General features: G+C 33.6%; 3 protein-coding genes and 1 long non-coding RNA gene across 4 annotated transcripts; 3 read left to right on the plus strand and 1 right to left on the minus strand.

Moving 5' to 3' along the window:
- Positions 1–4,992: 4,992 nt before the first annotated feature.
- LOC107016138 lies at positions 4,993–6,052 on the minus strand. The gene is made up of 2 exons (XR_001456418.2): positions 5,302–6,052; positions 4,993–5,195 (listed from the first exon to the last, which is right to left on the minus strand). It is a non-coding gene; the product is annotated as an uncharacterized LOC107016138 (long non-coding RNA).
- Positions 5,194–6,868, plus strand: LOC107016137 (putative GEM-like protein 8). Its single transcript, XM_015216626.2, has 4 exons — positions 5,194–5,442; positions 5,551–5,625; positions 6,047–6,321; positions 6,406–6,868. The coding sequence occupies exons 1-4, from the start codon at positions 5,205–5,207 to the stop codon at positions 6,586–6,588; spliced, it is 771 nt and encodes a 256-aa protein (XP_015072112.1). The 5' UTR covers positions 5,194–5,204; the 3' UTR covers positions 6,589–6,868.
- Positions 6,869–8,664: 1,796 nt separating this feature from the next.
- On the plus strand, positions 8,665–10,310 carry LOC107016198 (putative GEM-like protein 8). Its single transcript, XM_015216693.2, has 4 exons — positions 8,665–8,961; positions 9,048–9,122; positions 9,560–9,834; positions 9,918–10,310. Exons 1-4 carry the CDS (start codon positions 8,808–8,810, stop codon positions 10,098–10,100), a joined length of 687 nt encoding a protein of 228 aa, XP_015072179.1. The 5' UTR covers positions 8,665–8,807; the 3' UTR covers positions 10,101–10,310.
- A 3,672-nt stretch (positions 10,311–13,982) lies between these two features.
- On the plus strand, positions 13,983–15,446 carry LOC107016040 (putative GEM-like protein 8). The gene is made up of 2 exons (XM_015216515.2): positions 13,983–14,337; positions 14,742–15,446. Exons 1-2 carry the CDS (start codon positions 14,184–14,186, stop codon positions 15,212–15,214), a joined length of 627 nt encoding a protein of 208 aa, XP_015072001.1. The 5' UTR covers positions 13,983–14,183; the 3' UTR covers positions 15,215–15,446.
- The last annotated feature ends 1,150 nt before the right edge of the window (positions 15,447–16,596 follow it).

Raw genomic sequence — 16,596 nt, forward strand, 5'->3', positions numbered from 1 at the left:
TTTGTACTTAATTTTATTACGTCTTTTCTGAATTATTTTTATCTTGAGCCGAAGATCTATCGAGAATAACCTCTTCATATCACATAATACCAAGTATACTTTCGTAGAATATTTTCAAAAACTCTCTAGACACTTTTATAATTTAAAAAGTGATGAATCAAAGAATATGAAAGGCGGTAACAATAGATATTCATCCTACTATTTTATCGTAATGTAAAATGGAGTAAAACAAAGATAGAAAAATTGAAACGTATGGGCTCAAGAATTAGGTGTACTAAAATTAAGTATCTATTTGATAAGAGATTTAGTATCGTGGCTTTTCGATATTTAATATTTTATATTTTTATTGGGTGTGTTTGGTAAGAAGGAAAATGTTTTTCGTTGAAAATTTTTCCTTAAAAAACATGTTGATTTCTAACTTATTTTCTCATGTTTGGTTGGTGAGTGAAAAATATTTTCTATTATTTAATTAATGAATGAAAATATTTTTTTCTCCAGAATTTATCTTTTATTTTATGAATAAAGAGTAGAAAATCTCTTAGGAAAATAGTTTCTAACATAAAAATCAACCTCACCCCAACGACCGATTCGAGACTGATCCCCATGATCGATTCGGGATCCGACCTCAATCCCCAACTTAGGAGACCCTAACTCCTAATCCAAAACTTGGTATTCGAATTGAGACCTGACCCTGACCCTGACATCTGATCCAAGACTTGACTTCAACTCCCAATTCGAGACTCGATCCCAACCTCGACACCCGAACCAACACAAGACCCCAACAATCTATTCAAAATCCAACTCTGAGACCTAAACCTAACTTTTGCCCGAGACCTAACATTCAAATAACGACTCGACACCGACACTTGCACCGACATTCGATATGGGACCTTGCCCCGACTCCCGATCTAGAACTCAACTTTCGAACGGGGACGGCGGGACCCAACTCGACTTCCGACCCAAGATTCAACTTCCAAATTGAGATTCGACCCTGACTATCAAATCGGGACTCGGGTCCACCCCGACTGGGAACCTGACTTCCGAATCGGGATTTAAATTTCTTATTTAAAAAAAATTAATTCTTTTTTGGGGGTGGGGTGGTAGGGAGTTGAGATAGGAGTGGAATAATAATAGGGCAACTTTCACATATAGCAAACAAAAAATTCATATTTGTATGCTATAACAAAGTTTGCATAATTGCGTTCCATAGCAAACATAAAACTGTATAATTCGCTATACATATACAATTGTATAATTCGCTGCCTAAATTGTATAATTCGCTAGTCTATTTCGCTGCAATTGTATAATTCGCTATCCTATTTCACTGCAATTGTATAATGCACAATTGTATAATTTGCTGCCTATTTCGCTGGAATATTTTTATAAAATTTGCTTTGCATACAATTGAATCGAATCAAAATGTATGTATATTGCATAATTATAAGTGTATAGCAAAAATATATATATTTCTCTCGCTTTATACAAAAACAGAAACACAATATATATACTTCTGTTGTATAAAGCTAGAGAAAATTGTATTTCACTGCAATTGTATAATTCGTTGGCCTTTTTCTCTGCAATATTTGTATAAAATTTGCATTTGTCTACAATTGAATTGAAGTAAAATGTTTGTAAATTGTATAATTAAGTGTATAACACGAAGATATATGTTTTTGCATGTGTATATACAATTTTCTCTCGCTTTATGCAAAACAGAAACAGAATTTATACACTTCGGTGTATAAAGCGAGAGAAGCGAGCAGAGGGAGAGTGGCGAGCGAGAACGGGAGAGTGGCGAGCGAGATTTTTGGGAGAGAGGCGTCTGATAAACTTTGGCTAACGTTTGCTATGAAGCACAATTAAATCAAACCCTAGCTACTCCATTTATTTTAGGTTATTAGTTTGCTATTTTGTACTATTTTCCCATAAAAATAACTGAAATAGTTAAAATTTGAAATATTTGTAAAAAAAAAACAAACTGGGGATGGTAGGGGTGGGCCGGTGGGGGTAAAAATCTGAAATTTTTAAAATTTGTTGTTTTTCAATCTTTTTTCGTTGGGGGCTGAGGCTAGTTTTGAAATTATTGTTTAAAAAGAAATTTTAATTTTTTTAATTTTAACTTGGATGGGAAGGGTAGGGGTACGAGGCGAGGCAAGGAAAAATTCGTTATTTGAGGTTGGAGAAAAATTTAAATATTTACTTTATTTTTTAAGGTAAAAATAAGTTTGAATTGAAAAATATTTTCCAAATATTTAATCCAACCGAATATATCACTCAAACACACACCTGTTCTTGGCCGACGACTCAAGTCAATGACTAAATATTTTCCACTATATTTAACTTTGAGTACGAAAAAAAAAGTTAGGTCTAAAATTAATATCACAAAGATAAGGTAGTTGAGAAGGTTCTTTAATACCACAACAAAAAGTACAAACATATTATTTAATTTGACTTTATTTCTATGTCTCCTTTTGAGTAAATTAATTATCAAAGTATGTGATCAACGAGGATCCATCTGAAGTTGAGAGTACTCTTTTATTTTTAATCAAAAGTCTTAACCGTAAAAGGAACACGTTACTTTCTTTTCTTTTAACCATTAATATGGAACTTTGTTTACACATTTTCAATAATCAAACAGGCAAAGAAACTAAGTTGAACCCTATCCTATCTTGCCAAACCACTTACCAATATGAAATAATATATATATATACATATATTTAACTTTACAAGACGTGTTTAATTCGAATTGAAACTTTAGAAGGTGTATTTAGTCAACGTAGAATTATAAGCGGTCAATCGAATATTAAAGCTTCCCCTTTCACTTCATTTTGATGTCTAGTTATATTGTTCATTTCCTCATGTATAAATTACTTCCGTTAAAAAAAATATTAACTTTTTTATAGGTTATTTAAAAAAAAAGAACGATTTTTATTATATTCTTGTTAACAATACTTTAATTTCAATTTTTCACGTGATATATTTAAGATAATAATATTAAAAAATAATTTAATATGTTTGACATATTTTTAATTTAGAATTACTAAATTATTATTTTTGTTAAAAAAACTTTATGCTAAATTAAATTAGGTCATTATTTTCATAATCGAAAAAATATTATATTCTCAAATATTTCACTTTCAGTGCTAGAAAGTTAGGTGCAAAAATTAATTTTACAACCTGTCCACCATTAATAATGTATTAATACACATGGTTCACACATGTTTTTTAAATGACAACTTTCACATATATCAAATAAAAAATTCATATTTGCATGCTATAGCAAAGTTTGCATAATTGCGTGCCATAGCAAACATAGAAACTGTATAATTCGCTATACATATACAGTTGAAGCAAATTGTATAAAACGAAGTGTATAAAACAAGAAAGAGAAAGACACTTAGGAAGAGAACTGTATAAAAATGAAATGTATAAAACGAATTGTATTATTATAAGTGTATAGAACGATTATATACAATTTGAATTTGTATAAAATGAGAAAGAGAGAAAGACAAAAGAGACTTGACAAGGAATATACAATTGAATCGAATTGTATAAAATGAGAAAAAGAGAAATTAGATACAATTTGAAAATTGTATAAAACGAGGAAGAGAGAAATGCAAAAGAAACTGGACAGGGGAGTATTTTTATTGTATAATTATAAGTGTATAGGACGAAAATATATGTACTTGCATGTGTTTATACAATTTTCTCACGCTTTATACAAACAGAAACGCAATTTATACATTTCGCTTTTCTTTGTATAAGTGAGAAAGGCGAGGGTGGCGAGCGAGATCTGGAAGACGGGAGAGAGGGGAACAAAAATATATGTATTTATATAATTTTCTCTGCTTTATACAATTAGAAACAATTTTTATACACTTGTGTTTATATAAAAAGTAAGGAAGCGAGCGAGCGATTGGAGGAGAGTGGCGAGCGATATATTTGGGAGTGAGGCGTCTGACAATTTTTTGCAAACTTTTGCTATGGAGCACAATTAAATCAAATCTTAGCTACTCCATTTATTTTAAGTTATTAGTTGCTATTATATACAATTTTCCCTTTTTTTAATGCTTACTTCCTCTTCGATATACTCTCTTCTTAGTACATTGTTTTATTTTGGAGTAATATTCTTAAAATTTTAAGATTTTTTTTCTTGCTTGTGTTTTAATCGGATATTTCTGTTGTTTAAATTTGCCTAATCTTTGAACAAATGTTTATAGTTTGTCAAAAAAAAAAAATTCTTTTTTTTATCATGAACAAGAAACCTTTGATTTTTTATCGTGAACAAGCCACAAAAGTTTAAAATTTGTGTAAAAATCAATGTCCCTAATATCTAGTTTATCTCTAAATATCCAACTACATCTATTGTCTTCTTCGACAGTTTCAAGGAACTAGTTAATTTTTTTCCTCGACAACAAGACTAAATTTTCGTATTGATATAACAACAAATCCTCGTAAATGAAACATAGGATACACTATAAAATTGAAGTACTAGACTTTCATATAGAATGGATTAATCCTCTCTTATAGATACATTAAACAAGTTGTCATTTAAAAAATCAAAAAAAAATTTTACTAATAAATTAAAAATGTGATATGACATCCTAGTAGTAGAGAAATACTGTATTTTTTATGTCAAGTATATCTTGAAAAAAATGTAATTCCCTCTTCCATTCCCTATACTTCTCCTCCCTCTAGTTATCTCACAAGATGAATGGCTCCTTTTTTTTCTTTTTTCCCTTTACCTAGTATAATAAGAAACAGATCAAAGTTTATGGATGACTCATTCATGATCCACAACTAATTAACTTTAATGTCATATATAAATCCATGTAATTATCTTTGTCAACCTTGATCATACAAGACTAATAAAGCTAACTTGAGATAATTTTACTAAGCACCAAAAGCTTTCTCATACTTTTACTCAACTTTGTAAAAGCAGCTTACATCAGAAAGCAAATCATCCAACTCAAAAGTTGACAACACCAAATGTGCACACAAATCTTGATGATAAAATAAGGCAGCATGAGACAGTTTACTCTAATTAGAAAGACTGAAAAAAAGAAGAAACTTTAAAAAATCTTTGCAGAAAATTGAGAAATATTCTATTTTGATGACCCATAGCTGACTCATGCACCAGTTAGTAGTTAAAAGATTCATCAACTTGTCACAAACTGCTGTGCATATATATAGTGCTGCAAGGAATGTTCTTACACCATCAACCGAAGCATCATAATATCTCAGTTACCTTCACAATATATCAATTCTCTTCAAAATCAGAAGTCACAATGAAGAACTTACTCGGTAGAAATGAGGTTGGTGTTTCCATGAGTTCAGCGGTATACTCATTTGAACGGCAGCCAAAAAGACTACTGTCTTTATCTGCTTGCCAAGACCATCTTCCATCTGCAACTTCAAAACACTTGTCTAAAATAAAGCAAAGTGAGTATTTTCCTCGAGTGATAATCGACTTGTTCTTGTAGTAGTTACAAAGAGTATTAATGACCACTAAGAAGAGATCATTAAAATTAAATATGTCTGGTTATGCAGGAAAATCTGTAATTAGTAAGATGAATAAACTTGGAGAAAGGATGGACTGTCTCGCACAAGGCATCCGTGAGCATGGTGAGAACTTACATATTCATGATGAAAACTTGAAAAGAACAATAAAAAATTTACCAAGAAAAATTTTATTCAAGTTAAAAACTACTATTTTGAAGTTGAAATTGAGTGTAGACATGAGTTTACATTGGAATGAAAATGTGAATGAAAACCATCATCTCACTAGATTTTTTTAAAAAAATAAGTTCATGACTATTTCAAATACAGAAGTTCAATATTTACAAATATGGCGCCAAACAATCAATTTGCAAATAATGACATCAGTTTTGGCAAAGCCAAATCATGGCCATACACAAGTGTAAATCTCATGAACAACAGATAAAGGGAGTCTAGATGTACAAAATTTTGTGCAATAAGCACTATTAATATGTATGACAAAAAGTACTGATCGTAAAGTCCTTAATTTTTAACTTTAACTGTGCAGTGAGCCTCAGTCCGAAGCTAACGGAAACTGTGAAGGGAAAATTGAGCCTTGGAGCAAAAATTCTTCAAGTAGGAGGGTTAGAGAAAATATTCAAGCAGAAGTTTAGTGTTAAAGATGATGAAAAGCTATTGAATGTTTGTCAATGCTATTTATCAACTACCGCTGGTCCAATAGCAGGCCTCCTCTTCATCTCTACCGAAAAAATTGCTTTCTGCAGTGAGAGATCAATAAAGTTCTTATCTCCACCTGGGAAGTTGCTTAGAATCTACTATAAGGTACTAATCTGCTCCATTTTTCTTCCAACTCTTACTTTTGTATCCACGTAAAGCATAATCTAATAAGCCGGTTCACAATTGCAGGTATCGATCCCAATAAGTAAGACGATGAAAGCAAAAGAGAGTGAAAATAGGGAAAAGCCATCACAAAAGTATATACAAGTTATCACAGAGGATGATTTTGAGTTCTGGTTTATGGGATTCCTTAATCATCAAAAGACGTTGAGATATCTGCACCACGCAATTTCAAGTACTTCAAGCAGCTAAGAAGACGGCATATTTTCCTTTCTTTTTTAAATTTTTTTTTCTTATTACACCCATTCATCAATGTAAAATGTTGATGCAGAACCAATGTACAGATTTGTTCAATCTTGTAATTAGCTCCATTGCTCAAAGGAGAGATTAGGTGTTTTAGGCTTTGAACTGTAGCTGTTAACACGAATGTATATATAGGCTTATTGTAAAAGTAATGCAGTCAGAAGGCTATGTCAACTTTTGGGACTTGGCATTATGATTTGATATAAATTTTATTTATTTCATTTTATCAGGTAAACATTTTCATTATTAACAAGACGGAAAAAGGCCATATACAAGAGGTATACCAACCAGTAAAGGACCTACACAAAGATATGGTTCTTTACAAGGGACATCCAATCCTCTATACAACCCGTAACTACACGGGTGCACCAAAAACTCAATTCTACACCTTTGAAAGACCTCAAATTTCTCTCTCAGACGATCCACATCAACGCCCTAGGAACAACATTCTAGGCCCTGCTTCTTCCAGCTTTCCAGTAAACCAGCTTAACATGTCTCACCAGGGTCTCGTGGCCAAGCTACAATGTAGCAGAAGATCATCTACATCTTCGTCCCACCTCATTGCATAAGTTATACCAGCTGATGCAAATAACTTTTGTTTTCCTAAGGTTCTTTGTCGTCAGGATCACCCGTCTAGCAGCTAACCAAGTGAAAAAGCACACCTTCCTCGGAACATTGGGAATCTGAATAGACTTAACAGGAAAACCCTCCTCAACCTCACTAAAAGCTTCTCACCGAAGACTTGATAGGAAAAACACCATCATTTCCCAACCTCCATCTTATAGAATTGGTTCTGTCAACTGCCTCACAATGCTGACGGAGTAACTGTAGCATCCTTTCAAACTCATTCAGCTCCCAATCCTGGAAAGCTCTCCTGAACCTCAAATCCCAAAACGTTACTTCTGCCTCTCCTCGGGGACATCTGTTGGCTACCTCCTCCCTTTGACAAGATATCCAATAAAAGCTTGGAAACTCAACTTTAAGCGACATGTCTCCCACTTTTCTTACCCGAGTCTTGGCTCTAATATACATGTCCTTCATCGCCTTAATGTAATCCCCCAAGACACTTTTAGCCTCCCAACATCTACATATAGGTCAATAGACACCATATGTAAGTCCCTCTTCCATTCCTCTACTTCTCCTCTAGTCAACTCACAAGATGAATGGCTTCTGAGTAAGTTGGTAACATGTGAAGGGGTTGAACACATATATGTCGATTAAGAAAATGACTTTTCCGGCAAGTCCGAGTAAAATAGCTTGTAATATACTAGGCACTTCTTTTTTTCAATGTTGTTTCCTATTTCTATAAACAGAAAATACAAGCACTTTTTGTTCTTAAATTACCTTTTAAAAAATACTTGACGTTTCTCTCATGATTTTTCAAAGGCAGCAGTTGGTCAAGAAGAAGATAAGTTAAATTACTCAAAAAAATTATATCATTTGTCATGCATGTATAGTATGTTCCACATAAATTCAGAAATGGCCTACAAAACCTGCCTTTACACCTCAAGATGATGAGATGGAAAAAAAAAGGTAAGATAAGGTAACTGCATTAAAAGAGAAATTAATATAAACTAGAAGAGTTGGCCCTATGCAACAGGTTGAAATATTTGAATTGCACTTTTCCCCTTTGCCTGATATATTAAGCAACAAATCAAAGTTCATAGATGACTCATTCATGATCAACAACCACTACTTAACTTTACATAAATCCGTGTTATTATCTTGTCAACCTAGAACATACAAAACTAATAAAGCTAACTTGAGATAATATTACTATGCACCAAAAGCCTTCTCTTACTTTTACTCAACTTGTAAAAGTAGCTTACATCAGAAAGCAAATCTTCTGACTCAAAAGTTGACAACACCACATGTGCACCCAAATCTTGATAATAAAATAAGACAGCATGAGATAGTTTACTGTAATTAAAAAGACAGATAAAAGAAGACATTTTAAAAATCTTTGCAGCAAATTGAGAAATATTCTACTTTGATGACCCTAGCTGACTCATGCACCACTAGTAGTTAAAAGATCATCAACTTGTCCCAAACTGCTGTGTCTCTATATATAATGCTGCAAGGAATGTTCTTAATCGATCAACCAAAAACATAATAATATCTCAGTTACCTTCACAATACATCAATTCTCTTCAAAATCAAAAGTCACAATGAAGAACTTACTCGGTAGAAACGAGGTGAGTGTTCCCATGAGTTCAGCAGTATACTCATTTGAACGGCAGCCAAAAAGACTACTGTCTCTATCTGCCTGCCAAGACCATCTTACATGTGCAACTTCAAAACACTTACCTAAAATAAAGCAAAGTGAGTATCTTCCCTCGAAGAGTAATCGACTTGTTCTTTTATTTGTTAGAAGAGATCATTAAAATTAAATATTGTTGAATATGCAGGAAAATCTGTAATTAGTAAGATGAACAAACTTGGAGAAAGGATGGACTGTCTTGCACAAGGGATCCGTGAGCATGGTGAGCGCTTATATTCATGATGAACACTTAAAAATAACAATAAAAAATTTACAGAGACAATTATTTGTTTAAGTTGAAAATTAGTATTTCGAAGTTGAAATTGTGTACGGACATAAGGAGGAAACGAAAAAAGTTGAAATATTGTGAATGAAAACCATCATCCCACTAGAAAAACTCCTTAAACAAGTTTTTTTATTACTTTCACCACTATTTCAGATACTGAAGTTCAATATTTATAAATATGGCGCCAAACATCAATTTGCAAATAATGACATCAGTTTTGGCTAGCCAAATCATGGCCATACACAAGTGTAAAACTCATGAACAACAGATAAAGGGATTCTAGATGTACAAAATTTTGTGCAATAAGCACTAACAATATTAATGACAGAAAGTACTGATGTGAAGTCCTTAATGTTTCAACTTAAATTGTGCAGTGAGCCTTAGCCCGAAAATAACAGAAACTGTGAAGGGAAAATTGAGCCTTGGAGCGAAAATTCTTCAAGTAGGAGGGTTGGAGAAAATATTCAAGCAGAAGTTTAGTGTTAACGATGATGAAAAGCTGTTGAGTGTTTGTCAATGCTATTTATCAACTACAGCTGGTCCAATAGCAGGCCTCCTCTTCATCTCTACCGATAAGATTGCTTTCTGCAGTGAGAGATCAATAAAGTTCTTATCTCCAACTGGAAAGTTGCTTAGAATGTACTATAAGGTACCACTCTGCTCCATTTTTCTTCCAACTCTTAATTCTGTATCCACGTAAGCATAATCTAATAAGACGGTTCACAATTGCAGGTATCGATCCCAATAAATAAGACAATGAAAGCAAAAGAGAGTGAAAATAGGGAAAAGCCATCACAAAAGTATATACAAGTTATCACAGAGGATGATTTTGAGTTCTGGTTCATGGGATTCCTTAATCATCAAAAGACTCTGAGATATCTGCACCACGCAATTTCAAGTACTTCAAGCAGCTAACAAGACAAAACTTTTTTTTTTCATTTTGTTTCCTAATACGCCCATTCATCAATGAATGTACAGATCTCTTCAAACATGTAACTAGCTCCATTCCTTCATTGATGCTTTAGAGTTTTTAGGCTTTGCGTCATAGCTGTCAACACAAATGTATAAACTTATTGTAACATTAATGCAGTCAGATTCATCTTTTGGGGCTTGGCATAGCCATCACTTCCTATTTGACCATTTGAGTAGCAGATCGTTACGGTGCCCAAAATTTGAGGTAGTGTACAGTCTAACATAACAAGTTCAATGAGTAATAACAAGGTACTTTTTGTTGTTAAAGAACTTATCCCTCTTATAGAAAATGACTGTAAAGAGCTAAGGTATTGTTAAATAAGTGACAAACTCTATAATGCAAACTGTTACCAGAAAAAGTTGGTAAAGGATTAGTAAATGTCTAGTGTAGCGGGGGACATAATAACTAACTCCACTTATATAAATATTGAAGTAGTACCGCTTCAAATAAGATCTAAAAGGTCGGTTTTGTAAAAATTAACGGGATCAAGATTGAGTAGATGGTCTTAAAAGTGCTAAGAGCAAATGCTGGTTAGTCCGCTACTAAATATTATTACGCTTGTGGTACTCCCAGCTTGATATAATAAAACATTCAAATCTTAGGATACCATCTACTTAGTCAAACTTTAAAAGTTTTACACTAATGGAAAGTTCAAATCTATACAATGTATGATTTTACAAGATATATGACAAATTATTGGGGGATTTGTTTTATTTTCTTCTTGAGAAAGGTAACGTTTACTTCTATATATCCACAGGTATACTATATCAAAGTGTAGTCCCCCTCCAAAAAGTTTTACTTAAACACGTCTTCAGTATCTCCTATCACTACTTGTTTACACCAAAAATAGTAAAGCCCTAGGCGGGTTGTCTTTATCTTATGATTATTGTTCTGTTTCCTTCAAAACATCTTTGATTCCTGTCCTTCCAAATTGTCGACCAAATGCAAGTTGAGGCAATCATCCATATCTTCTCCTTTTTTCTTGCATTTCCATCCTTGTTCAGCATTGTAGGACTTCTATAATTCTTTTGGATTTCATCCACTTGATCTTCCTCTTATGGATGAACATCTGTCACAATTGATCTGTCCATTTGAAGTGTAAAACAAGATGGAGTCGTCTCCACCCGTTCTTCACATAGATAGCATCTTGAATGTAGACTGAATTTCCTCTTGTTCAAGTTCTCATGTGTCAAGATTGCCTCCTTTGCCAAAATCCATCTGAAGTAATTAACCTTGTAGGGAACTTCCGTTCTCAAAACCATCCTCCAGGGCTATCTTCCTCTTCTATCAGAACGGTAGCCATATTCATCGTGTCAAGAAATCTTGCTACGTTGTCATTTCCCAATCATTTAGTTTCCTTCTCAGAGACAGGTTAATTCTGCCGTTGTTGCTTCTTGTGCTTGGCTCAGACTATATGTTGGGTTTTAAAAAGGTGTGAATGGAAAATGAAAGAGTTGCAACTTTTATGAAGAGTTGTGACTTTTATGAAATGTTGCGACTTTGATGAAAAGTGGTGACTTTTAAGAAAAGTTGCGACTTTTATGAAAGATTGTGAGTTTTATGAAAGGTGACGACCTTTCTGAAAGATTGTGACTTTTCCAAAGGTTTGTGACCTTTCCGGTAAGGCACAATAAGAACCTTTTTGCACTACCATTTGTTTTCTATAAATTGAAGGATTTCCTCTCATTTTAATATAAAAAAGAATTCATAGACTTCTTCTTCAACTACTAAATCTAGTATTCTAAGTGTATTTTACTGTCGTTGAGTGGTTCGCTGACACCGGAGTTTTTGGTATTTATACTCTGGTGATTGAGATCATTTTACCCTGGGAGGTCATATTCCAAATCAAACCTCGGATACTAGAGGGGAATAATTTCCTTAAGGGGACACTGTGAGTTCAGTGGACTTGATCTTTTTTCTATTAAAAATTTTCTAGATTCTGGTACGTGTTTTACAAATTTTAGATTTGTGAATCAATTTCAGTTCTTCTGTTCTTTTGTTCTTCACTGGTTCATTAAACTTGGTAACTTCGTGTTTCTGCAAAGTTTGTTGGAATCAGTAAGATTCTTTATACACATTAACAACAATTCTTCTTTAAGAAAAATATTTCATATATTTTTTTTAATCTGTTTCTGATTCTAGTTTCGCTACTAGTTTTAATTTTCTAGTTGTGAAAATGTTCTTAAACTTTGTTGTCTTACAAAAATGTTCAAAGTTTTGTTCTAAGTATGTTTGGAATATAAGATGAACAACACTATATAATACAGGAAAAACATGTATGAGCGTCTCTTGTCCACACAAAATGTCATTCCAGTCAGTTTCTAACATTTGAATGGCTTAAATTGAACAGACACATCTGCTCGTGAGAGAAAACAACTTTTTTTTTTAAAAGTAATTTCTCAAGTTCTATAAATGTAAGCACTCTCTTGAAGTAATGTAAGTTAGCTTGCAATTTACTATACTTTATCGAATCCTAAATAAAATTACTTGGGTTCCCCTAAAGAATACATGGAAAATATCTCTACAAGCACAGTAAATTTGACATGTCAAACTCTTCTATCTTCAGTGTTGTTTCATATTACTCTAATACGAAATACAATTACTTTTTGTTCTTAAATTACCAAGATTTTTCAAAGGCAAGAGATGGTCAACAAGAAAATATGTTAGTTTACTCAAAAGAATTAAATCATTTGTCATCCATGTATGGTGTGTTCCACATAAAGTCAGCATCAATGGCCTACAAATCCTGCCTTTACACCTCAACATGAGATAACAAAAAAAGTAAGATAAGGTAACTGCCTTAAAAGAGAAGTTAATATAATCATAGAACTATTGGCCCTATATAATAGACTGAAATATTTGGTATGGCTACTTTTTTCCCTTTGCCTGATTTATCGAGCAGCAAATCGAAGTTCATGGATGACTCATTCATGTTCCAAAGGGGACAATCCAGTGGTGCTGGTTGATCACCACCACTTAACTTCGATGTCATAATTCATATCGTTATCTTGTCAACCTTAACTCATACAAACCTAAGAAAACTAACTCGGGATAATTCTACTATACAGAAGAATTTAGGAGTAATAAGAACTACGAAAAGTTTAGGAGTGCACTGAATAAACCATGCCAAGTTTAGGGGGTAATGAGGTAGCTATATTGATTATCAACGTGAAGAATTAAACTACCTTACTAGTTATGACAAGATGACTTCAAAATGGAAAGCTTTCCCCTTACTTTTTACTCAACTAGTAAAAGTAGGTTACATCACAAAGCAGACCTGCCAACACAAAAGTTGAAAACACCACATGTGCACACAAATCTTCATAATAAAATAAGGCAACAAAAGATTTAGTTTTACTGTAACTGAAAAATAAAGCTAAAAGGATCCATGTTTCAAGACCTTTGCAGCAAATTGAGGAATATACTATTTTTCTATGAAGGTATTGTCCAGGTCACCTTGTGCTAATCCACCAAGTATACATCTTCAAGACTAAATGTAAGTATAAAAAATAATTTTTTCATCTATATATGAAGTAATGATTATAACAAGTAACTTCTTACCAATATATTCAGTTATGATGTTCTATATACACAGTATAATTTTTTGACGAACGGTGTTCAACCACCACTTTTCGGTCTGTGTGAATCTATCAAGTATTAGGTAATTCTGTCCATCGTAGCTTAGGCAGATAGGAAGAAATTCCTAGCTTCGTACTCCGCTTTCCCATGATTTACACCCACCAATATAAATTAATAGACTGAAAGCAGAAGGAAAGAAACAAAGAAGAAAAAGCAGTGGTTGAACATGCACTGCACTTTGATAAAGAAAACTCTCAAAAAAAAAAGAAAAAAGAAAGATCTTTTTTTGCTTATTTCTGATGACCAATAGCTGACTCATGAAACAGTCATCATCAACTTGTATATATAGTGCTCCAAGCAATGTTCTTTAAAACCATCAACCAAACCATAATAATATCTCAGTTATCTTAACAATATAGCAATCCTCTTCAAGATCAGAAGTCGAAATGAAGGACTTAATCGGTGGAAATATGGTGAGTGTTCCCATGAGCTCAGCAGTATGTTCATTTGAAAGGCAGCCTAAAAGACTACTATCCCTATCTTCTTGTCAAGACCATATTCCATCTGCAACATCAAAGATCTTATCTAAATTAAAGCAACGTGAGTATTTTTTCCGTCTCTTAATGAATAATCAACTCGATACTGTAGTAGTTCTGAAGAGTATTACTTAATGACCCTTGAAAAGAAAAATTGAAAAGGAGTATTTTTTTTTTCCTTTGGTAATAAACAGTTGAGGTTTTGTGATTGAAAACCAAATAATCCTCAAACAGTTTTTTTCAATATTTGACGAGTCTTCATGATACCGGTGGCTAAACTTCAACTTGCAAATAATGAATTTAGTATTTGAAAGTGAAGCCACGGCCAAACACAATTGTAAACCTAAAGAACACATATAAGTGAGTCATGAAGTACTAAAACTCATGCAAAGAAGCAGTAATTATATGTATATACAATACAAAGTATTGATTCTTATGTCATTAACGTCGCCACTTCTAATAATGCAGTGAGCCTAAGCCCGAAGCTAACAGAAACTGTGAAGGGAAAATTGAGCCTTGGAGCAAAAATTCTTCAAGTAGGAGGGTTGGAGAAGATATTCAAGCAGAAATTTAGCGTTAGAGATGACGAAAAGCTATTGAAGGTTTCTCAATGCTATTTATCGACGACAGCAGGGCCAATAGCAGGACTTCTCTTTATCTCTACTGATAAGATTGCTTTCTGCAGTAAGAGATCAATAAAGCTCTCATCTCCAACCGGGAAGTCACTTAGGATTCGATATAAGGTATCGATCCCAATAAGTAAGATCAATAAAGCAAAAGAGTGTGGAAATATGGAAAAGCCATCACAGAAGTATATACAGTTAGTTACAGAGGACGATTACGAGTTCTGGTTTATGGGGTTCTTTAATAATCAAAAAACTCTAAGATATCTGCAGCAGGCAATTTCAACTTTCACGAACTTCAATCAGCTAAGACGATAGTTTTTTATTTTATTTTTTTTCCTAATACACCCATTCATCAATGTAAAATGTTGATGCAGAAAAACAAATTTGCAGATCTGTTCAAACTTGTAACTAGCTCCATTGCTCAAAGGAGGTTTTAGATTTTTTAGGCTTTAAGCTTTAGTTGTTAATACGAATGTATAGACTTATTGTAAAACTAATGCAAACAGGAGGCTAATTCATCTTTTGGACTATCCATCCATTTTCATGACATCGATAGTGAGTCTTGATTCATATTCCCATAGCGTAATCACACCACCCATAGGCTATATAGAGTCTACGGTAGTGTCAAATATCTCAAACTACCTCAATAGTTCAAGCACTGGTTCTTGAGTGAAATTTGATCAAATAGGTAACCAAACCAAAAATCTAAGATTTGAGAGGTAAATCATGTGTTATTATAACATGTTCCATAGTACCTCAGCAGCCAGTGTTATTATAACATGTTCCATAGTACCTCAGCAGCCCCACGGAGTGGCGATTGAAGCCAGAGGGCTCACAATAGCGATTTCTGAGCTTGGGCTTACTGCCTCTTGGACCGTGCCTTGTTGAGGCGAGGCATGTGTTGTGCTTGCGACCTCTTTTGTTACCATGCAGAAAATCACTAATGTTGTGATCATGACCCCTTTATTACTATCATAGCACCAGTTCATAATAACAGGTGTTTCCCTTCTCTAAACCACAATCCATTTTGATCCTCGTAGAAAATAAGCAAATACCCACACCATACAACTAACTCAATTTAGTCCTACGCATGCTTCCGACATGCCTCCAACATATACAAGGTTTGTGTACACTCTACCCTCCCCAAACCCTACTTGAGGGATTACACTTGGTTTGCTGTTGATATCTTGTGTAATAGCAAAGCATTCTCAAACTTCATATAACTAAATATTAATGACATAAACCCAAAAAACAAACCAAATACAATCAATCTATACTTCTCGATCATAGATGTGGTCAAATTACCCCAAGTGATCAAAATCCGGTGTTGATCTCACACCACATGTGTGTGGCAGGAATTTCGAAGAGTCTCAGTACCATAGATAAACCATGATAGTAGGGTATACAATCCAAAAGAAGGCACAACACTTCTTGTTACCTCCTACCAACACAAGTGTCAGGTAACTCAATCCAACATGGCTTAGACAAATGGAAAAACATCAGCTGGAATTTGAACCTCAGACCTTATGGTTCTCAAGCCCACTTCATTGATCACAACGCCACACCCTTGGGTGCTCATTTTATTTAAGCTTTGCGTAACTAAACTCGTTTTCCAACAAAAATTGACCAACTAGCTTGCTAGATAATATAATTGAAAAACGAATGGAAACACGTTACAGAATTCCAAACATATTATA

The sequence above is a fragment of the Solanum pennellii genome, chromosome 4 (genome assembly GCF_001406875.1).
Source record: "Solanum pennellii chromosome 4, SPENNV200".
Classification (NCBI taxonomy): domain Eukaryota; kingdom Viridiplantae; phylum Streptophyta; class Magnoliopsida; order Solanales; family Solanaceae; genus Solanum; species Solanum pennellii.